The sequence below is a fragment of the Bos indicus genome, chromosome 1 (assembly GCF_029378745.1).
Source record: "Bos indicus isolate NIAB-ARS_2022 breed Sahiwal x Tharparkar chromosome 1, NIAB-ARS_B.indTharparkar_mat_pri_1.0, whole genome shotgun sequence".
Lineage (NCBI taxonomy): Eukaryota > Metazoa > Chordata > Mammalia > Artiodactyla > Bovidae > Bos > Bos indicus.
This window is the reverse complement of record NC_091760.1, coordinates 64,789,121-64,812,728: the sequence shown is the minus strand read 5'-3', so window position 1 is coordinate 64,812,728 and position 23,608 is coordinate 64,789,121. Positions and strand designations below refer to the sequence as shown.

Here is a 23,608-nt window from a genome sequence, read left to right as displayed (position 1 = left end):
ACTAGTTGGATCTCCTTGCACTCCAAGGGACTCTCAAAGAGTTGTCTCTAACACTACAGTTCAAAAGCATCATTTCTTCAGCGCTCAACTTTCTTTATGGTCCAGCTCTCACATCCATACATAACTACTGGAAAACCCATAGCATTGACTAGACAGGTCTTTGCTGGAAAAGTAATGTCTCTACTTTTTAATATGCTGTCTAGGTTGGTCATAGCTTTTCTTCCAAGGAGCAAGTGTCTTTTAATTTCATGGCTGCAGTCACCATCTGCAGTGATTTTGGAGCCCAAGAAAATAAAATCTGTTACTGTTTCCATTGTTTCCCCATCTATTTGCCATGAAGTGATGGGACCAGATGCCATGATCTACGTTTTTTGAATGTTGAGTTTTAAGCCAGCTTTTTCTCTCTCCTCTTTCACTTTCATCAAGAGGCTCTCTAGTTCCTCTTCAGTTTCTGCCATAGGGTGGTGTCATCTGGGTATCAGCTTATTGGTATTGCTCCTGGCAATCTTGATTTCAGCTTGTGCTTCATTCAGCCCAGCATTTCGTATTATATATGAAATATTATATACTCTGCATATAAGTTAAATAAGCAGGGTCACAATATACAGCCTTGACATACTCCTTTCCCAATTTGGAACCAGTCTGTTGTTCCATGTCCAGTTCTAACTGTTGCTTCTTGACCTGCATACAGATTTCTCAGGAGGCAGGTCAGGTGGTCTGGTATTCCCATCTCTTTAAGAATTTTCCACAGTTTATTATGATCCACATAGTCAAAGGCTTTGGTGTAATCAATAAAGCAGAGGTAGATGGAACTGTCTTGTTTCTCCTATGATCCAAAGCATGTGGGCAGTTTGGTCTCTTGTTCCTCTGCCTTTTCTAAATCCAGCTTGTACATCTGGAAGTTCATCCTTCACATACTGTTGAAGCCTGGCTTGGAGAAATTTAAGTATTACTTTGCTAGTGTGAGATGAGTGAAATTGTGTGGTAGTTTGAACATTCTTTGACATTGCCCTTCTTTGGGATTGGAATGAAAACTGACCTTTTACAGTCCTGTGGCCACTGCTGAGTTGTCCAAATTTGCTGGCATGTAGAGTGCAGCACTTTCACAGCATCATCTTTTAGGATTTGAAATGGCTCAATTGGAATTCCATCACCTCCACTAGCTTTGTTCATAGTGATGCTTCCTAAGGCCCACTTGACTTCACATTCCAGGATGTCTGGCTCTAGGTGAGTGACCACACCATTGTGGTTATTTGGGTCATGACAATCTTTTTGTATAGTTCTGTGTAGTCTTGCCACCTCTTCTTAATATCTTCTACTTCTGTTAGATCCATACCATTTCTGTCCTTTATTGTGCCCATTTTTGCATGAAATTTCCCTTGGTATCTCTAATTTTCTTGAAGAGATCACTAGTCTTTCCCATTCTATTGTTTTCCTCTATTTCTTTGCATTGATCACTGAGGAAGGCTTTCTTATCTCTCCATGCTATTCTTTGGAACTCTGCATTCAGATGAATGTATCTTTCCTTTTCTCATTTGCCTTTAGCTTCTCTTCCTTTCTCAGCTATTTGTAAGGCCTCCTCTGACAACCATTTTGCCTTTCTTTTCCTTGGGGATGGTCTTGATCCCTGCCTCCTGTATCATGTCAGGAACATCTGTCCATAATTCTTCAGGCACTCTATCAGATCTTATCCCTTGAATCTATTTGTCACTTCCACTGTATAAACGTAAGGGATTTGCTGTATGTAGGTCATACCTGAATGGTGTAGTGGTTTTCCCTACTTTCTTCAATTTAGGTCTGAATTTTACAGTAAGGAGTTCATGATCTGAGCCACAATCGGCTCCTGGTCTTTTCACTAACTGTATAGAGCTTCTCCATCTTTGGGTGCAAAGAATATATATAATCAATCTGATTTTGGTATCGAAAATCTGGTGATGTCCATGTGTAGAGTTTTCTCTTGTGTTGTTGGAAGAGGGTGTTTGCTATGACCAGTGCGTTCTCTTGGTAAAACTCTGTTAGCCTTTTCCCTGCTTCATTTTGTACTCCAAGGCCAAAGTTGCCTGTTACTCCAGGTATCTCTTGACTTCCAACTTTTCCATTCCAGTCCCCTCTGATGAAAAGAACATCTTTTTTAGGTGTTAGTTCTAGAAGGTCTTGTAGGTCTTCATAGAACTGTTCAACTTCAGCTTCTTCAGCAGTACTGGTTGGGGCATAGAGACTGTGATATTGAATGGTTTGCCTTGGAAACAAACAGAGATCATCCTGTCGTTTTTTGAGATTGCATCCAAGTACTGCATTTCAGACTCTTTTGTTGACTATGAGGGCTACTCCATTTCTTCTAAGGGATTCTTGCCCACAGTAGTAGATGTAATGATAATCTGAATTAAATTCACCCATTCCAGTCCATTTTTGTTCACTCTTGCCATCTCCTGTTTGACCACTTCTAATTTACCTTGATTCATGGACCTAACATTCCAGGTTCCTATGCAATATTGCTCTTTAGTATCTCCTATTTCTGTTCCATTTTCTAAACATGGTTAAACATCCCTTCACCTGCACCCCCTCCCCACAAAAAACTCCAGTACTATAAACATGGTGAATCAACTTTTAAAATGTTCTTAATTATGAAACTTAAAAAAAAGAGATTTAAAAATTATTTAAATATGTTAATTCACTGATTTCCTTTTTTCACAAGTATATTTCAACAAATAATGAGGCTACTACAGGGTTATGACCACCCCCTATTCTCCCCCACGCAGTCTTTAATTTCTAGGGTTTCAACAACACTCTTCTGGTGAAACATGGCCACTCAGACAATAGTCAAGGTCACAGAGAGCTATTTATATTGATATTGATGGTTCTTTAATTTCACCTCTGCACCTCATCAAAAGCCAGCCAGTTTGATGAACTATTTCTGACTAGCTTGTTCATGAGATAGCAGTGGTTTTCAACTGTGGGTGCATATCAGAATCTCCTGGGGAGCTTTTAAAAAGTTACCAATACTCTGACTTTATCACAGTCCTCCTGATGCAGAGCTGCTGTGGGTGTGAACCACATCCTGTGGGTGATTCTGAGGTGCAGCTGAGCTGAGGAGCCGGCCAGGGACATCCTGTAAATTCTATGAATTTACCACTGTTTGATCCAGCACCTGGAGCTTCTTCCTTTCGAAAACCACACGGGGGTGGAAATCTTCCTAAGTCACGATCAAAGCAAATCATTTATTCTATTTTTATTCAACTGTTTTGTTCTTTTAACTTTTTGGTACTTGGTGAACCTCTTACATTGTGGCACTAATTCTGTAACTGAAGTTCTCTCTGATGTGCTTCAGCAAATCTATTATTAGATCAGGAATTTCTTGCCAGGTACACCGCTTAAATTCTCCTTTGAGAATCCTAACTTCTGACTTGTATCTGGCCTCCCATACCTACGGCGACCTGTCCTCTTCACCTGACCATCTTGCCATTTTGTGAAATACATTTTCCCCCATATAATGGATATTACAGATGGCTACCCAGAATCCATTTCCCTTCTCCTTCTCACAGAGCCCTGTCCAGCTTGGGGGTACCTCATTCCTCACCCAATGGGTGTAATGCCATTCCTCATGCCAGTGATTGGTTCAGGAGTCCAGTCCTAAGCTGGTCAGCACAGAGCACTCCTGGCCATAACGATCAACCCATGTGACTAATGAAGGCTACTATTGTGGGGTGGGAGGTGGGGAGGGCGACAGACACTTAATGCGGAGGTTCTGGGAAAGAAGGGTCCCTGTACCAAGAAGCAAGCTACCAGAAATGATGTTCTTTCTCCTTCTGGTCATAATGATAGTCAAAGGTAAAACCTAGAACTATGAATACTATACCCACTTTGTTGCTACAAAGGGAGCCAGTCTGAGGATAAAGCTGACCCTCAGAGGAGGGCATAGCTGAGGAAAACATGGAGAAATGGAAACACAGCCATTGGACTAAATCGTCCCTGAAGCTTTCCCTACATCTGGGTGGTCCCAATAAGTTACCTCCTTGCAGAAGCCAAGAGAGTTGGATTTGCTCTTACTTGAGCTGAAACCAAGCTTCCCAGGTGGTGCAGTGGTAAAGAATCTACCTGCTAATGCAGGAGACACAGATGTGGGTTCAATCTCTGGTTCGGGAAGACCCCTTGAAGTAGGAAATGACAATTTGCTCCAGTATTCTTGCATGGAAAATTCCATGGACAGAGGAGCCTGGCAGGCTACAGTCCATGGGGTCCACGGAGTCGGACACAACTGAGCATGCACACACAGCCTAAACCACTGAACCCACTGTACCTGGTGAAATCCCTCATTACTCCAGTAGGACAATGTGATGACTTCTAACATCTGTGCTTTATGATCCTTGGCACACAATTATAACCAGTGTTGAGGAAGCTTCTTAAAGATATTCTCTAAATTTCCTCTACAGATATTAGTTTTTTCCCCAAAAATCTTTATTGTTAAGAATTTCAAACATTCAGAACTGTTGAAGACGTCTAAACCTACCATCTAGGTTCACATTTTGCCATATGTTTGTTTCATCTATTTCTAATCTATTTATCTACCTACATACTTATATTTTACAGAATCATTTGAAAGTGAGTTTGAATATTTTGACACTTCATCTTTAAATACTTAACTTTAGCATAAGAGTCGGACACGACTGAGCAACTTCACTTTGACTTTTTCATTTTCATGCATTGGAGAAGGAAATGGCAACCCACTCCAGTGTTCTTGCCTAGAGAATCCCAGGGATGGGGGAGCCTGGTGGGCTGCTGTCTATGAGGTCGCACAGGGTCGGACACGACTGAAGCGACTTAGCAGCAGCAGCAGCAGCAGCAGCATGTCTCATAAGCACCAGCAAACTATGAAAATTTACTGTTTTTAATTTCATCTAAAATCTAGCCTATTTGTCCTCAAAATTATCTTTTGTAGCCCTTAAACAAATTTTTTTTTAAATTTATTTTTGCTGCACTGTGTCTTTATTGCTGCATGTGGATTTTCTCTAGTTTTGGCGAGCAGGGGCCACTCTTCATCGTGGTGTGGAGGTCTCTCACTATGGTGGCTTCCCTGGATGCCGAGCACGTGCTCCAGAGTGTGGGCTTCAGTAGTCGTGGCACACAGGCTTAGTTGCTCTGCAGCACGTGGGATATTCCTGGACCAGGGATCGAACTCATGTTCCCTGCATTGGCAGGTGGATCTTAACCACTGGACAACCCGGGAAGCCCTGTAGTATTTTTTATTTTTTCACACTAAGATTCAATCAAGGTTTGCTCATTGCATTTGTAAGTTTACCTTTTACTACTTGTTTTCATAACTATTGCTCTCATTTTTAAAAAATCATGCTTTCAGTCTATAACACTAAATGCCACTGTGGCAAATTCTTTGGCCTTCCCTTTCTGAAACAATATTCAGCTTGATTGATTATATTCCCCATTTTATAGTGGTTCCCTTGGTTCCCCCCTGCATCAGTTCTACTTACTACTCAGATATAATTTTCACAGGGCAGCATCCTTATTTGAATGTCAGATCTTCCTTACAGTAAAGTTCATTAATAAATGTAGAAAGAATGATGAAAATGGAAAATTACCATATGGTAAATACCATAGTTATAACTGTTATAGGCAAGAACCACTGATAGATATTAAAATTCATGGATGAAAGTATGATAAGGAAAAGGATATTTGCATGGTCTGAAAGTATCTCCCACAAGACACTTATTAATTGCAAAGGAAAAAAATAGTAAGTTCACAGGAACAAACCTTGTAGACAGCACTTTAACCGAGTGATCAAAGTTGACATCACCAACAATAAAACACTGACCTCATGGGCCCTCTGATATGACGCACTGTGACAGGCACAGCATTTGTAACCTCAATCTAACCATGAGAAAACATCAGACAATCCCAAACTGAGGTATATTCTACAAAATAAATGGCCAAAACTCTTCCAAAGTGTCAAAGTCAGAAAGATGGAGGAGCTGCCTAGGTTGGAAGATTTAGGAAGCATGACATTTAAATGCAGTGTGGGTTCCTGGACTAGATTCTGGCCCCGTGGGGCCTGGACATTAGTAGGACAAAGGGCCCAATACAAATAACATCTGTAAATTATTTAATAGTATTACATAGATATTAACATTATGGTTTTGATCATTGTATTACAGTTATTTAATACATTAGCTTTTGGGGAAGCTGCATGAAGGGTATATAGATTCTCTGTGTACTATTTTTGAAAAATTTTTGTAAATCCAAAATTATTTAAAAAAGAAACACTGGACTTCCAAGGTGGTGAGTGGTTGGGAACCCACCTGTCAAGGCAGGGGACACGGGTTCCATCCATGCTCTGGGAAGACCCCACACACCTCAAAAGCAATGAGGCCCATGCACCGCAACTACTGAGCTTATGCTCTAAGCCCACGTGCCATGACTACTGAAGCCCTCACACCTAGAGCGAGAGCTCTGCAACAAGAGCAGCCACTGCGATGAAAGGCCAGTGCACCGCAACGAAGAGCAGCACCTGCCCACTGCAATAGAGAAAAGCCCGGGTAAACAAGACCCAGTGCAGCCAAAAATAAATAAATAAACTTAGTAAGAAACAAAAAAGGCTCTTCAGTTAATTTATAAGTTTCTCTTCTAGGATTAGTGAGCTTGACCTAATCAAACCAAAGACTTAAGAAATAGAACTAAAAATATATATTTATATCTCTCTTATGAACATAACCATTGTTGATTCTTACCTGAGAGCCTCTGTCCTCTCACAAATACACTCCCGTTTCTACTCAGCTTTGATTTGGAGTCTGATCCAGAACGTCCCAGGTTAAATATTGATTTCCACTTCTTGGATTTACTGGAGAGCTTTCTTCTAAAAGAGCCAAGCCACAGCGGGTAAGTTGGGTAACTAGCCATTTCAATGGGACTCTGAACTATAGAAGGAATATCCCAAACATGTTCTTAGTTATGAATGATTCTGACATGGCAAGAAATTCTTTTAAAAAATCCAAGCTGAGCCTGACTCTCACCCTGTCCAAGGATGCCCTTGATGACCAAGCCAGGTTTTCATGAGTCAGAGTGAAGGATCACATTTTTCAGAGGTGCTATTAAAAGCAGGAAAGTGAAACTGGCTTAATCATGTTTGACTCTTTGTGACCCCATGGACTGTAGCCCACCAGGCTCCTCAGGCCATGGAATTTTCCAGGCCAGAATACTGGAGTGGGTTGCCATTTCCTCCTTCAGGGGATCTTCCTGACCCAAGGACTGAACCCAGGCCTCCCACACTGAAGGCAGATTCTTTACCATTTGAGCCACGAGGGAAGCCCATTAAAAGCAGGGGTTGGCAGCAAACAGAGGCAGGGGTTGGTGCGAGACTCAGAGGTCACAAGCAACCACAGTTCTGGGAATTCTGGTAGAAATTCTGATGAACACTTTTCTCCTGGGTTTTCAAAGACATCTATTTCTTACGGGAGTAAACACTAAAGACCAGAGACCTCAGTCCTTTTTTGCTCCCTGCACTGCAGCCACACTTCTGGGACATACACAGATGAGGAGAAGGCTAGGGAAGACTTCAGTGGGCTGGACAGGGGGTGGATGAGAGAGCAATTTAGAAGACAGCCTGGCCCCGGAGAGCTGCAGACTGCTGGGTGTGGTCAGTGGCCACGGCAGAGAAACGCAGAGGGTGGCCAGTGTCTCTGGCTTTGTCTCTTATTTCCCTGATGAAGCAGGGAGTTGAGTGCTAGACTGAAAACGAAGAAAGTAGGGAAAACCACTACACCATTCAGGTATGACCTAAAGCAAATCCCTTACGATTATACAGCAGAAGTGAGAAATAGATTCAAGGGATAAGATATGATAGACGGAGTGCCTGAAGAATTACGGACGGAGGTTCGTGACATTGTTCAGGAGGCAGGGAGCAAGACCACCCCCAATAAAAAGAACTGCAAAAAGGCAGAATGGTTGTGTGAGGAGGCCTTACAAATAGCAGTGAAAAGAAGAGAAGCAAAAGGCAAAGGAGAAAAGGAAAGATATGCCCATTTGAATGCAGAGTTCCAAAGAATAGCATGGAGAGATAAGAAAGCCTTCCTCAGTGATCAATGCAAAGAAACAGAGGAAAACAATAGAATGGGAAAGACTAGCAATTTCTTCAAGAAAATTTGAGATACCAAGGGAACATTTCATGCAAAGATGGGCACAATAAAGGACAGAAATGGTATGGACCTAACAGAAGCAGAAGATATTAAGAAGAGGTGGCAAGACTACACAGAAGAACTATACAAAAAAGATCTTCATAACCCAGATAATCACAACGGTGTGAGGCTTCACCTAGAGCCAGACATCCTGGAATGTGAAGTCACATGGGCCTTAGGAAGCATCACTACAAACAAAGCTAGTGGAGGTGATGGAATTCCAGTTGAGCTATTTCAAATGCTAAAAATGATGTTGTGAAAGTGCTACACTCAATATGCCAACAAATATGGAAAACACAGCAGAGGCCACAGGACTGGAAGAGGTCAGTTTTCATTCTAATCCCAAAGAAAGGCAATACCAAAGAATCTTCAAACTACCACACAATTGCACTCATCTCACACACTAGCAAAGTAATACTTAAAATTCTCCAAGCCAGGCTTCAGCAATACATGAACTGTGAACTTCCGGATGTTCAAGCTGGATTTAGAAAATGCAGAGGAACCAGAGATCAAATTATCATCATCTGTTGGATCATCGAAAACGCAAAAGAGTTCCAGAAAAACATCTGCTGCTGCTTTATTGACTATGCCAAAGCCTTTGACTGTGTGGATCGCAACAAACTGAAAAATTCTTCAAGAGATGGGAATAACAGACCACCTGACCTGCCTCCTGAGAAATCTGTATGCAGGTCAGGAGCAAGTTAGAACTGGATATGGGACAACAGACTGGTTCCAAATAGGAAAAGGAGTATGTCAAGGCTGTATATTGTCACCCTGCTTATTTAACTTCTATGCAGAGTACATCATGAGAAACACTGGGCTGGATGAAGCACAATATGAAATCAAGATTGCTGGGAGAAATATCAATAACCTCAGATATGCAGATGACACCACCCTTATGGAAGAAAGCAAAGAACTAAAGAGCCTTTAGATGAAAGTGAAAGAGGAGAGTGAAAAAGTTGGCTTAAAACCCAGCTTTCAGAAAACTAAGATCTTGGGATCTGGCCCCATCACTTCATGGCAAATAGATGGGGAAACAGTGGAAACAGTGGCTGACTTTATTTTTCTGGGTTCCAAAATCACTGCAGATGGTGACTGCAGCCATGAAATTAAAAGACGCTTACACCTTGGAAGGAAAGTTATGACCAACCTAGATAGCATATTAAAAAGCAGAAACATTACTTTGTCAACAAAGGTCTGTCTAGTCAAATCTATGGTTTTTCCAGTAGTCATGCATGGATGTGAGAGTTGGACTATAAAGAAAGCTGAGCGCCAAAGAATTGATGCTTTTGAACTGTGGTGTTGGAGAAGACTCTTGAGAGTCCCTTGGACAGCAAGGAGATCCAACCAGTCCATCCTAATGGAAATCAGTCCTGAATATTCATTGGAAGGACTGATGCTGAAGCTGAAACTCCAATACTTTGGCCACCTGATGTGAAGAGCTGACTCATTTGAAAAGACCCTGATGCTGGGAAAGATGCTGGGAGAGAAGGGGACGATAGAGGATGAGATGGTTGGATGGCATCACCAACTTAATGGACATGAGTTTGAGTAAGCTTCAGGAGTTAGTGATGGACAGGGAGGCCTGGCGTGCTGCAGTCCACGGGGTCACAAAGAGTCAGACACGACTGAGCGCCTGAACTGAACTGAACTGAACTCAGACGGGGCCCAGAGGACCTGCTGCCACCAGAGGTCACCACAGAGGCCTTGCCAGGCTCTGGCTGGCCTAGCCATTATATTTCAAAAAGTTCTGGGATGAAACCCTGGCACGTGTGGGCTCCACAGAGGACGTCTTCTCCACAGGGTTCTCAAAGAACACATGCTTCTACCATCAGCGATAGACCTGCAGTGCTTCGTGGTTTCTGTCGGATCTAGCCTAATGTCGTCAAGCACTTGGCCTTGAGCCTATACCTTGAGGCATGGTGCACCCCAGGTGTGGCTGACAGCACAGGGAAGGTATACTTGATTGTCCTTCAGAGCTATCCTTCTTCCTGATCCCTGGATGAAAGTGTCATCCTCCAGGGATTTGGGGGGAGGGGCAGTGCCAGGAAATGGAGCGTTTCCTGCCAGGTGAGATCCAGTCACCCTTCCCAGGCACCCAGCGCACTCTCCCTCCCCAGAGGGAAACAGCCGTGCCATCATGTGGAGGACACTGACGAGAGGTCTGAGGGTTCTACTTTTACACCTCCTTTCACTGACTAAACAGCAAGGATGATACTCTTCAACGAAAAGATTGCCTTCCGGCTCCTCCACTTACTGTCTGCCTAGAATTTAGGACTCTTGCTTCCATAACCGAGGAATGTGTGGAGACCAGCGTTACAACAGAAGAAATGAAAAGGAGAGTGAGGAAAGACGTGAGTGAAAATGGTGTTTGTTTTGTTCTTGCAGGGAAGGGAAGGCTCTGACAGGTAAGAGAGGAGGAACAGAAGCCAGGATGCATGTCCTCAAGCGCCGTGTCCTCAAGAGTTTTCAGCCCAGAGTGGTGCTTTGTCAACTTGTCCTCCGTCCATCGCCACGCCTTTTATAATGTGCCGTGAAGGTGCAGGGTGGAGGAGGCAGCAAATTTTTCTGTTTAGCAACTTTCCTTTTGAAAACATCAAGGCTATTTTGTCTAAGCTAGGAAATAAGGGATTTTAGTTATGATTCTTGACACCTATGAGCCCTATCCCCACCATAGTACTAGGGATCTCTGGTGGGAGATCAAGGTCTCAAAGACTTTGGGGCAGTGAGGGAATGCACATTGGTGGATGTCGTGGCATCAGCTCCCATCTCTTCTGGAAGGCCGCCTTACCCCCCAAACCAGATCACAACCCCAGCCCATGCTGCCATTATAGCCCTGAGACTCTAACCACTTCCTCCTCTGTCCCCTGCCACCCAAACATCTCCCAGAATTTGAAAGAAGGCCACTTACTTGTTGTCTGGTAACTCAAGGACAGTGTGGAAGAGGGTGCCCATGGGAGGGACAATCTCGGGCAGGCTATTCTCTCTTCTTTCCTTCCTGGCAGGATGATTAGTAGCCAGGCTCCGGGCCTGAGCTTCCTCCAGACTCACCAACTTCATGGGCAGGGAGAGGGCGGGCAGAGTCAGGCTCTTCATGATAGGCCGGTTTTCTGTAAAGAGAAGAGAAGAGCTCATAGACCTCCTGGGAGTGGATCTGTTCACCAGTTCCAGCCAGATGCCTGCAGCCACAGCTCCTCCATTCCTGACCTCCTGGCAGGGGCTTCTCTTGGGCATAGTGGGGTCTGTGGCAAAGACTACATATAGGAATGTGATAGCAATCCTGGCCAGCCCAGCCAGAGGGCACACAGAGGCTTCAGAAGGTAACCTGCATTCCTGTACTTTTCAGAGACAGACCATTCATTCACGCAACAACATATTGAGCACTTCATGTGTGCCAGAGTAACAGCTAAGGGTATTTGCCCCTGGGTACTGCCTAGTCCTTCGGTCAGGTGAGAATGTGTGTTCAGCCACAGAGGAGGTCTCACTCAGCTAGGGTGGGGATGAGATTACCCCTTCTCTTGGCAACCCACTCCAGTACTCTTGCCTAGAAAATCCCATGGACAGAGGAGCCTGGTAGGCTGCAGTCCATGGGGTCTTGAAGAATCGGACACGACTGAACGACTTCACTTTCACTTATCACTTTCATGCATTGGAGAAGGGAATGGCAACCCACTCCAGTGTTCTTGCCTGGAGAATCACAGGGACGGCAGAGCCTGGTAGGCTGCCGTCTATGGGGTTGAAGAGAGTTGGACACGACTGAAGTGACTTAGCAGCAGCTGCAGCTGGAAAACATGGCCTCTAAGGCAATTTAAGGTTGGAGGTCCATACAGTCAAAGCTATGGGTTTTTCCAGTAGTCATATACAGATATGAGAGCTGGATCATAAATAAGGCTGAGGGCTGAAGAATGCTTTTGAACTGTGGTGCTAGAGAAGGCTCTTGAGAGTCCCTTGGACTGCAAGGAGATCAAACCAGCCAATCCTAAAGGAAATCAGCCCTGAATATTCATTGGAAGGACTGATGCTGAAGCTAAAGCTCCAATACTCTGGCCACCTGATGTGAAGAGCCGACTCATTGGAAAAGACCCTGATGCTGGGAAAGAGTGAGGGCAGGAAGAGAAGGGGGCAGCAGAGGGTGAGACAGTTAAATAAATAGTATCGCTGACTCAATAGACATGAATATAAGCAAACTCTAGGAGATGCTGAAGGATAGGGCAGCCTGCCATGCAGTCCATGGGGTCACAAAGAGTTTGCTACAAATGACTTAGTGACTGAACAACGACAACAAATGACTTATTCCATTTTGTGTAAACGTTCAGTATGGTACCAAAGTCAATAAGAATTCAGAACATTTAAGTGGAATGCACTGAATAATATGTATTAGAGGCAGTCAAGAGTTAAAGGCTCAGAGGAAACTAAATTTCAATATGTGGGACAAAAGCTGATTAAGGCAATGGTCATAAAAAAGACAGGCATTTCCAGGGTGGAATTAGGAACACCCTTAACACTAACAGTCATGGGTGGAATTTGCTGTCAAGAAGAACATTTCCCAAAGTCATAATTCTCTACAATGGTTTATTTATTTGTTTTCCTTTTTTTTTTTTTTTTTTTTCCCTCCCAGAGGCATCACTGGGTAAGGAAAAAGCACAGGCTGGAAAATTTAGGTTCCATGTTCAGTCCTACCAGTTGCTAAGCTTTTCTGGTTCTCCGGTTCTTCATGTATAAAATAAGGTTGATAACTTTAGGATGGTTGTTGTGATAAGGCAATGAGATGATATGTGTGGAGGGCCCACCATAGTTCCTGGCATACAGTAAGTCCCCAGTGAATTACTGGTTGATTCAAAAGGATGAATGAATGAAAGCATACTATTTCCATTCCCAGGTGGTGCTAGTGGTAAAGAACCCACTGGAGACATAAGAGTTGTGGGTTCAATCCCTGGATTGGGAAGATCCCCTGGAGAAGGCAATGGCAGCCCATTCCAGTATTCTCGCCTGAAGGATCCCATAGACAGAGAAGCCTGGCAAACTACAGTCCATGGGGTCGCAAACAGTCAGACAAGACTGAAGAAACTTAGCACAAAATGCAAGGTAAAATAAAGATATAAAAAACGTCAGCCATTCCTAGGTATATAGTCAAGACAATTAAAAACACACGTTCACACAGAAACTTGTACATGACTGTTCACAGCAGCATCGTAATAACCAAAAAGCAGAAACAACCCAAATGTCCATCAACTGATAAGTGGATACATAAAATATGGTATATCCATACAATGGAATATCATTCAGCTATTAAAAAAATGAAATGCTGATCTATGAGAACATGTGCTAAGTGAAAGAAGTAGGTCATTAAAAGCCATGTATTGTATGATCCCCCTTATATGAAATGTGCAAAAGAAGCAAAATCCATAGAAACAGGAAGCAGATGACTGGTTGCCAGACTCTGGTGGGAAGGGAGGACAAAATGTGGAGTGACTATTTTACTGGGTATGGGGTTTCTTTCTGGAGTGATGAAAACATCCTGGAATTAGACAGTGGTGATGGTTGAACAATCCTGTGAATACACTAAAAACCACTGAAATGCACACTATAAAATGATTAAAGCGGTGAATTTTATGGTATGTGAATTTTAAAAGAAAGATCATAAACCACATAGAGGACAGGATGGGGGTAAGAATTATTATACCAGGAATCAAAATTTGATATTAATTGCAATTGATTACTTTGATGGTTATAATTGATTTTCCCAAGCTTATTAGCCAAACTAGAAAAGAATGCTTTGATCAGCTCATACAAATATTTTGAAGATATAGTTCTAACACACACTGGTTCTTGAGGTATGGACCCTGGCCAGTAGCAGCAGCATCACCTGGAAACTTGTTAGAAATACAGATTTTCAGCAGCACTCCAGACAAGCTGAATCAGAAATTCTGGGTATGAGGTCCAGTAAACTGTGTTTCAACAAGCCTTCCCAGTCATGTGATGTATGCTAATGCTGGAAATTGTACCCTCACACAAATGGTAGTTATCAGGTTTACTGATCAGCTGGATTTTTTATTTTTACAAATTAGGCTCATATGAGTTCGAGCAGCATAAACCAATACCAATGCATTCCTGGGGTTCATTATGTTATCATGAGGACTGGAACATCATGAATTGCATCTCATTACATCCAACCTGGAACAGCTAACTGTTTCTCACATATAGTGGGTTTCAATGCTAGCTAATCTCTACATACATGCACCCACAAACACACACCCACTGCAGTATGCCCACTGTCCAGGGCAGGGCACAACAAAGCAAGTGCTCAAGAAATGCTTGCAAGAAAGACAAATCCTATATGATACCACTTACACGTGGAATCTAAAAAATAGTACAAATGACGTTATTTATAAAACAGAAACAGACTCATAGAGATAGAAAACAAACTTATGGTTACCTAAGGGGAAGTGGAGCAGGGATAAACCGGGAATATGGTATTACACAGATACACACTACCATATGTAAAATAGACAATAAGGATTCAGGGTGTAGCACAGAGAACTACATTCAATATCTTATAATAAACTATAATGGGAAAGAACCAAAAAAAGAATACAGGTGTGTGTAATGTGTAAATGGAACAAACACAATATTGTAAATCAATTATATTTCAATTTAAAAAAGAAATGCTTGCAAAGAGAAGGCGTTCTGAATATAAATACAAGCATGAACAGGATGCTTCTTAACTCACTCACTTAAGCCTTCTGCAATATCATACTGGAAGTAAAAATAAAAGCTAATAGTTGGGGGGATATTGCCAGTGCCTCTAGATAACAACTGGAAGAGTTTAAGAACTCACTAAAAATAACAGAACAGTATTCAAAGTCACCACACCATGTTCACGGGATAGGCCATGTATGCAACTGATCAGAAACATACTAGAGCCACATCTGCACACACCACACCTTTGCCGCATAGCCACACATGTACATACACATGATCCTCAGACACTGACACACAGTGTTGTCAGCCGACACACATAGCTGACACTGAGAGCTAGATCCCAGCCCACTCGAACTTGTTCTCGGATCCCGTGCCTCGGGCAAAGAAGAAGTGGATGCCAGGAGGAGTCATTACCATCATTCTCCAGTGACCCGGGGGTACCGTTGTTAAAGATTTGATCCACATGATTCAGTATGAATTCAATCACCACCTGCTGGACCCGGACTGCGAGGAAGGCTGCATCTCCATTGCAACCAGTGGCTTCAATTTCTTTAGATCTGAACCGCAGAAGAAACACATTCAGTGAATGAGTCTGCCCTACCTACTGAAGCATAAGTGGGGAGCCAGTGGGCCTTTTGCACAGGCCCTAATTTCTAAATGTATACAGCTTGTTAATTTGTATTAATATAACTATTTAAGATCAATTGAAGAGACGCTTCAAAGGTTGTGAAGCCCAACACACTGGACAAATTGGAAACAGTCACCAGGCACTATAAACTGCAAAGCTATAAACACTGTATTACTCAATATATAGGAATTGATTTTGTTTTTTTCATAGGATCTCCTTCAAGCTCCAAAGAATTGTTCTAAGGGCAGGTCATCATTTACAAAGTCATGTGAAGCAGCTAATTCAGGTTCTAGCTAGCTAGGACCCCACCAAAACCAACAAAAGCCAAGGAACCCCAAAGACCCAGAAAGACCTTTCCAGGAAATTATAACATACAGGTCTATCACACTGGCCACATCATGGCTGTAGCCAGAATATACTTCTGGGTTCCAGAGTTTCCAAGGTTAGCAGGCAAGGGCTGTTAAAATCACCTTTAATTCCCCTGTGTGACAAATAACCACTTAGCCAAAGGTTTGTCTAGCAGAGGGGCTCAGTTTTGAAGAATCCAGGTTTCGTGTGAATCGGGGGCTGCTTGGAGCCCACTGGGGCAGTGAGGTGAGGGGAGATGGTCACCTGAGGAGGTTGGGTGCCCACACCAGGGCCAGGTTCCTGGCATGCATGTTGGTCTTGCTGCTGAAGGATGCGATGTGGGCCAGGTGTCGAATCAGGTATTCCAAGGTCCTGTAACAGTTCATTGAAAAAAAAAAAAAAAGTAGGAAACTTCAAAGTCTGTGTGAAACCTGATATCTGGAGATAATTTCTAAGGTTGAGTTAAGAGATTCTAAATACGTCTATTTCATGAATTTTAGAAGGCTATCAGGAAGATATCAAGATAGATGGAAGTAATTTTCTTGGCCCTAGGAGCACTGGCCATGGGTGGGGAGGAGACACTCTCGACAGAAGTCAGCTGAGGATGCTAGTGCAGTCAGAGATGGATCCCGGGACTCACAGTGCTCGGAGCCTGTGCCTCCTGTCACCGAGGGCAGCATGGCCTCCACACAGTCTTGAAACTGGCCCTCATCTCGGCTTTTATTCTAATTCTTTCAGCTATGGGCACCCTTGTACTGGTTAAGGAACTCATTTGGTGGATGAATAACATCTGTTATTGCTGGGATGTTCTTATACCACATCAAAATCTGCCCTCTTATAAAGACCTGGCTAGGTTTAAGAACCACTGGGATTCCCTGGTGGCTCGGATGGTAAAGAATCTGCCTATGATGCTGGGAGACTGGAGTTTGATCCCTGAATAGGGAAGATCCCCTGGAGAAGAGAAAGACAATCCACTCTAGTATTCTCGTCTGGAGAATTCCATGGACAGAGGAGCCTGGTGGGCTATAGTCCATAGGGTCACAAAGAGTCGAACATGACTGAGTGACTTTCATAGGGACAGGTGGCACAGTTAGGGACTAGACTGTGAGAAGGAGAGACGTTGAAATGATGAAGGGCTAGTATTGATAAGCATACAGAGACATCAGTCAGCCAAATGCTTAAGAGTGATAGTCAAACCCTGTTTAGAAACCATCTTGGTTTCCACTGATTTGGTTAAGCTATGAACCTGGCTAAGAATCTAGATCTCTGTGAGACTGGCCTGTGCAATCAGAAATGATTCTTATGGGACTCTGAGGTGTACTGTGAAAGTAATTTAGACATGGGCTGTCCCTTCCTGCCAGGGTCTCTGGTCAGGCACCAACTCGCTCTGATACAACTGACCTGTTCGCCTACCTCAACCTACCCCAGAAAGCCACTGTCCACTGAATTTGTCCCCTTTTATGATGCCAGCCTGCATCTGTGGTATTAACATCACATTGAGAGACTGTGAATTTCTTTTACCAAGAATTCTTACCTATAATGGGATGGAGGGAGCTCCTGGATAACATTTTGGATTCGGGCCAGTTGGCCTTCTTCGGGGCAATGAGACACCGCCTCCTGCGGACAAGAAATGAAACAATCTGGTGAGTGCTCAAGAAGAGGACACCCCCCTGGATCTGTGGGGTTTATTTAGGCTTCTGGTACTCCAGCCTCCCAACCACGCCTAGAGATCATCCTTCCAGGAGGCACACTTTTCTAGAAAAAACAAACCACTAAAATCTCCAAGAGTTCATGATGGAAAGTGTCTAACAACGTGGGCACTGGGAGAGAGAAACAGGGACAGAGACCGAGAGAGGTGGAGATGACAGGGTGGCTGCCTGTTTATTCAGCCAGCTGTCTTTTTGGGTGCAAACAGCCACTTCCATCTAGCCTGAGACTTTCCTGTGGCCAGGCAGCCTGTCGTTGATTCCAGGAAGTGGGGACCACGTGAAGACGTGCCTTCTCAGCAGGATAAGAGCTTTGTCCCTGAGACCCGGTGGCCTTGTCCGGACTTGCTCTCTGGTTGTTTCCTGTGTGGGTATGTGGTTCCCAGCTCAGCCCAGGCCCTCAAGAGAGGCAAGGGCTGCAGTACATGCAGTGTGATTCCAGGCCTGCCTGGGGCTCCTGCACAACACAGGTGTCCCCGACAGATTCCCCTATACCCCGTCCTGTGAATCTGTCCTGCCTGTGCTCAGGCTCAAGGGCCCCTCCCAGTGGCTGAGTACTCAAGACTGCCCGCATGGGAGCGGTACCTGAGTTCAAGGTCAGTAGTCACATCTTTTTTTTTTTTTTCACTACATTATAGTTTACTACACTAAAAATGCACAAATCTTCTGCTACAGCTTCCCAAGTCCTTTCATATGCATAATAACCGTGTAACCCCACTCAGATCGAGACACTTTAAAAGGGCTCAACTATTGGCTCCATTTTCCTAAGTGGGACATCATACCAGAGTTTTGGCCACCAACTTGTTTTTGTTTGACTTTTTTATTTAACTGAAGTAAAGCATTCACAAAAGCTAACCATTTTCAAAGGCAATAAAAAAAATCAATATGTGGGGAAACTCTACTTCATTTCCTACTCAGAAGTGGGGAGAAACTCGGGGCTCAGAGGGTCACAGTTGTCTCAGTCTTCTGCTGGGTTTGCAAGCCTCAAAACGGAGCTGGCATAAATATGATTTCTGTCGCAATTCTTGCTTTTTGAGATGTGCAGATGTAGAGGGTGAGGACCAGAATGGAGCCTGGAGAAAGCACCTGATACCTCTGCCCTCTTCCTGGGCTCTGTCATTTAGGAAACAGATTTGTGGGGGAGATCCTGATTCTCAAGACAGGGAGAATCTCATAAAGCGAGTGAAGGGAGACAGCCTCAAAGGAGGGGTGAAGGAATGAGGCGTGGACCCTCCTGTGTTCTATCCTGTGAAGGGCGGGGCGGAGGAGGGGCGGGGGGCCTCTCTTCCTCTCTTGGCAAAGAGAGGACGAGCTTTGCAAAGCTTTACACCCACCCCCTTCCCAAGCGCCTACCCCACCCCCACTTTCTATAAGTGTGTCTTAGGAAGAAAGGTGTAGGTCAATTTAACAGCGTTCATGGAAAGTTCCTTTAATATTTTAGGAAGCTGTTAGTCACCTCTGTTCCGAGAGACTGGGCGGGCTCACCCCTGCTGCCTGCAGGTCCCATATGGGATCATTTTATTATTCACAGCCTCTCCCCTTTGCACCCCAACCCTATTTGGAAGCTCTCTAGATCTATCTTCATTGTTCTCCCAGAGGGTCTGCTCCCTGCAAAGCTATTTTTCCATCTCTTTGTGTTCCCACATTAGGACAGCAGAGTCCATCACTGGGGAATTGAAACTTTGCCCATCCCAATCTTTTGCCTAAAAGAGAAGTTCACTCAACATTACCCAAGACAATCTTGCTGACGGTTAAACTTTAAAAAATCCAGGTTGAATCTGTGAACATTTGTTCTCTTCCAGTCAGTGTCAAGAAGACCAGCTTCCTGAACTCTGAGGACTCGGGCACGGGCTGGTCTCCCATCCCCTCTGGCCAGGCCCAGGCTCTGGTTTCCTCTGCTTACCTGAACAGCTCCTTAGCCCCTGCGCGCGGGCAGCCCTATCCCCAGGATGGATGAGCAACCGGGTCTGTCCCTTCTAACTGCACCCCAGCTGCAACTCAGTTTTTACCTTTTATTTTGTATTATTTAAAAATTATTATAAAGCCACTTTTGTTATTTTTAATTATTTTAAGTGATTAGGTTAAAAAGTTATTCATGCACAAGATTTTAAAAATGCAAAGGGTTTAAAGGAATACACAGAAGAAAGTGTCTTCCTTCCAACATTGGACCCTCAGTCTCCAGAGACAACCACTGTTATCTTCCAGACAGTTGTTATACCTTCCTGTCTTTGTCACACCTGTGGCAGCAGGCACCTGGCCCATCTTCAAATTCCTCGTCTCCCATCATTTCCTCCTTGCTTGCTCCCTATGGGCCGTGCTGGCCTCCATATATTCCCTTGTCCTTCTCGAAAAGGGCCTTGGCACCTGCTATTTCTTCTCAGCACCCTCTTCTACCAGATACTTGCATAATTTGTTCCCTTGCTTCATCTTTGTCTCTGTTCAAATATCACCTCACAGGAGAGCTTTGATTATCAGTCCCCAGAATTCTCTGACTTGTGCACACGTGCGTGCTCAGTTGCTCAGTCGTCTCTGAGTCTTTGTGACCCCATGGACTGCAGCCCACCAGGTTCCTCTCTCCTTGGAAATTTCCCAGGCAAGAATACTGGGGGGAATTACCATTTCCTAACTCAGGAATCTGAGGATCTTCCTAACTCAGGGATCAAATCCGTGTCTCTTGCGTCTCCTTCATTGGCAGGTGGATTCTTTACTACTAAGCTACCAGGGAAGCCCTCTCTGACCTGTGTCCTGCATTAACTGTCTTCATAGTGCTTATCAACAGTTCTCACTATCGAGTTATGCGTTAGATTTATTCGTCCTCTATCTCTTTAATTAAAATGTAAGTTTCATGAGAACCTTGTGGCTCAGCTGGTAAAGAATCCATCCACAATACGGAAGACCTGGGTTTTATCCCTGAGTTGGGAAGATCTCCTGGAGAAGGGAAAAGCTATCCACACCAGTATTCTGACCTGGAGAATTCCATGGACTTCCATGGGGTGGCAAAGAGTAGGACACGACTGAGCGACTTTCACTTTTCATGAGAACAAGGATTTTATCTGACTTGCTTACCAAGCACCTGGAACTGTGCCTGCCTAGTATAGACAGCAGGTGCTCAAGAGATGTTAGTTGCATTAAGTGAGTAAGTGAATGAATCTGTATTTTGCTTTGCATTTAAAAATGCCAACCCTGTGTACGAGACAGCAAAAGAGACACTGATGTATGGAACAGTCTTATGGACTCTGTGGGAGAGGGAGAGGGTGGGAAGATTTGGGAGAATGGCATTGAAACATGTAAAATATCATGTATGAAACGAGATGCCAGTCCAGGTTCAATGCACGATACTGGATGCTTGGGGCTAGTGCACTGGGACAACCCAGAGGGATGGTATGGGGAGGGAGGAGGGAGGAGGGTTCAGGATGGGGAGCACATGTATACCTGTGATGGATTCATTTTGATATTTGGCAAAACTAATACAATTATGTAAAGTTTAAAAATAAAATAAAATTTTAAAAAAATCAACAGTGTAAGATGACACACAAACACAAAATTCTTAATTGTAATGAATTAAGGGGAGATTAGGGAGAAGGAAACTCTCAAAAAAAAAAGACTCCAGGGAATGATTTTTAAAAATTGATAAACATTGCCCAGGCTCGTAAGTCCAGCATTGTGGGAGCCCAGTAGAACTTATTTAGAGGAGGCTTTTACTTACTCTTCTCACTTTACCCCCTTTCTGCCTTTGACTCTTAAGTGAATAGCGTCTCTGATAAAACGTCTTTGAAAAGTCAGCTTCCTTCTATTTGGATTAGGGGATTGCTTAAGCAAGGAGATCTGAAGGTCTGATTGCTCTTATAAAGCCTTTTAACCAATTCTGTTTTCAGTTTCCCCTGATAACCATTATCTTCAATTCCTGAACTTTTCTAGTGTTTTGTGATACAAATTGGCATTTTTTTCTTGGCCTCCCCTTCTGTAGATGCTCAGCAAAGTGGAGCAAGTTGGAACTCAAGCCTCCTCTTATCATCCTTCTTCCATCTTCCAACATTTTGTTGATCTCTTCTTTGCTATTATCTCTTCAGTTTTCTTTTCTTATGTATTTATCCTTTTTAAAAAGTTATTTTTTTATGTCATCCTAGTGGCTTTTGAGATCCACTATGTTTATCATAAGTTATACAACTTTTTTTTTTTCAGTGAAACGAAAAGAAAATATAATTTAATTATGTTTTATATTGTTAGGGCATTTGTTGGAAATTACCACACACAAATCATTTTAATTTTACCCAATTGTATTTGCTGTATAATAAAAATTCCATTTCATATAACACTCATTCTGCCTTATATCTTTCCTAGGGGGTGTGTTTCTTTTAGGTCAAAGCTGGGAATGTTGGGGAAAGTCATTTAAGAACTTAAACCTTGTTGGGCTGCACCCTACAGGCCTGCAATTCTTGTAGTTGCCCAGCCGTAAGACCAAATAAAGCACCCAGAGATTAAAAAAAAAAAAAAAATGCCAGAAAGCCCCACTTTGGGCCACACTTCCAGGGCAATACCATCCGAGGACCAAACCTCCTCCATGGGGAGCATCAGCTTTACTGAGACAACTCCCCTCACCTTTCAGCTCCTGGAGAGGTGACTGATCAGCCTGGTTTGCCTGAGACTGCGGAGGAGTGTCCTGGAACTCGGGACTTTTCTGAGTTAAAAGTGGGCGAGTCCCTGGCAAACCAGGACAATTGGCTGCTGCCGCGTTGGCAGACATCTTGAGCTCACAGCCAGGCAGCCTCCCCCTGATGCCACACACCAGTGGTCCACTCTCATCGACACTTCAGATGACGTGTGTGGGCCAACCAACCCGCCAGCCAATGTTTACTGGTCAAGAGTCAGCATTCTCCAGTAGCTGGAGAGCAGGGAAAGGAAACACAAAAATCAGTAAAATAAATATGCTTTCTGTCCTTAGGAGGCTTACAGTTTAATGAGGGAGACGGATACGCAAAGATGTTATTTCAATTCAAAATGTAATGCCTCTTTAAACTGCCTTCTCTAAAAACCCTAAATCAGCAAGCAACTTTTCTCTGTCTTGGGTTTAGTTATTTTAGTTGAATCAATCTGATCCAAATTGATTTTTTTCCTAAAATGAACTTTTTTCTGATAAAAATAAAATGTAGTAGGTTTAACGGTTGCTTCCAAAGATATCAGGTCCTAATCTCAAGAACCTGTAAATGTTACCTTATTTGGAAAAAGAGTCTTTGCAGGTGTGATTAAAGCTTTTGAAATAAGGAGAGTCTCGTGGATTATCCAATATGTATGTGTGCATTCAGTTGTGTCCGACTCTTTGTGACCCCGTGAGCTGCAGAGCCCACCAGGCTCCTCTGTCCACTGCCTTCTCCAGGCAAGAATACAGGAGTGGGTTGCCATTTCCTTCTCCAGAGGATCTTCCTGACCCAGGGATCAAACTCTCATCTCTTGGGCCTCTGGCAGTGGCAGGCAGATTCTTTACCACTAGCGCCACCTGGTGGGCCCTTAAAAGAGGGAGGCAGAAGGAGATAAGACAGACTGGAGAAGGCAGAGTGATCATGGAGGCAGAGATGTGGCCACAAGCCAAGGCATGCCAGCAGCCACCAGAAGCTGGAGGAGGCAAGAAACAGGTTTCCCCCTAGAGTCTCTGTAATGATCCATGGCCCTGCTGACACCTTGATATCAGCCCAGTGAAACTGATTTCAGATTTCTGGACTCTGGAACTGTGCGAGAATAACTTTCTATTGTTTAAGCCACCAAGCTTGTGGTAATTTGTTACTGCAGCCACATAAAACTAATACATGTACTTAAAGGAAATAAAAATCATGTGCCATCTCACCACCCAGACATAGCTACTGTTAACCTACTTACAGTGAACTCTAAAAGAAGCAATCTGCCCGGGGCTTCCCAGCACCAAAGATGAACACTGCCATCATCTCCTATTTATTGTATATACTGCTTTTTTCCATTTAACTTTGTATTGTGGTCAGCAAATAGTCTTCAGAAATATGACTTTTCATGGCTACACAGGATTTAAAACAATA

The 23,608-nt window shown here is 43.6% G+C and overlaps 1 protein-coding gene across 1 annotated transcript in view; it reads right to left on the bottom strand.

The window, feature by feature from the left end:
• ARHGAP31 (Rho GTPase activating protein 31) overlaps positions 1 to 23,608 on the bottom strand; it is a 119,130-nt gene that overhangs the window by 19,328 nt on the left and 76,194 nt on the right. Inside the window, exons 4-8 of the mRNA XM_019985377.2 lie at positions 17,393 to 17,475; positions 16,123 to 16,230; positions 15,297 to 15,439; positions 11,092 to 11,290; positions 6,738 to 6,862 (exon numbers count right to left, since the gene is read on the bottom strand). Coding sequence (XP_019840936.2) covers positions 6,738 to 6,862; positions 11,092 to 11,290; positions 15,297 to 15,439; positions 16,123 to 16,230; positions 17,393 to 17,475 — 658 coding nt within the window. The remainder of the gene's footprint in view (positions 1 to 6,737; positions 6,863 to 11,091; positions 11,291 to 15,296; positions 15,440 to 16,122; positions 16,231 to 17,392; positions 17,476 to 23,608) is intronic.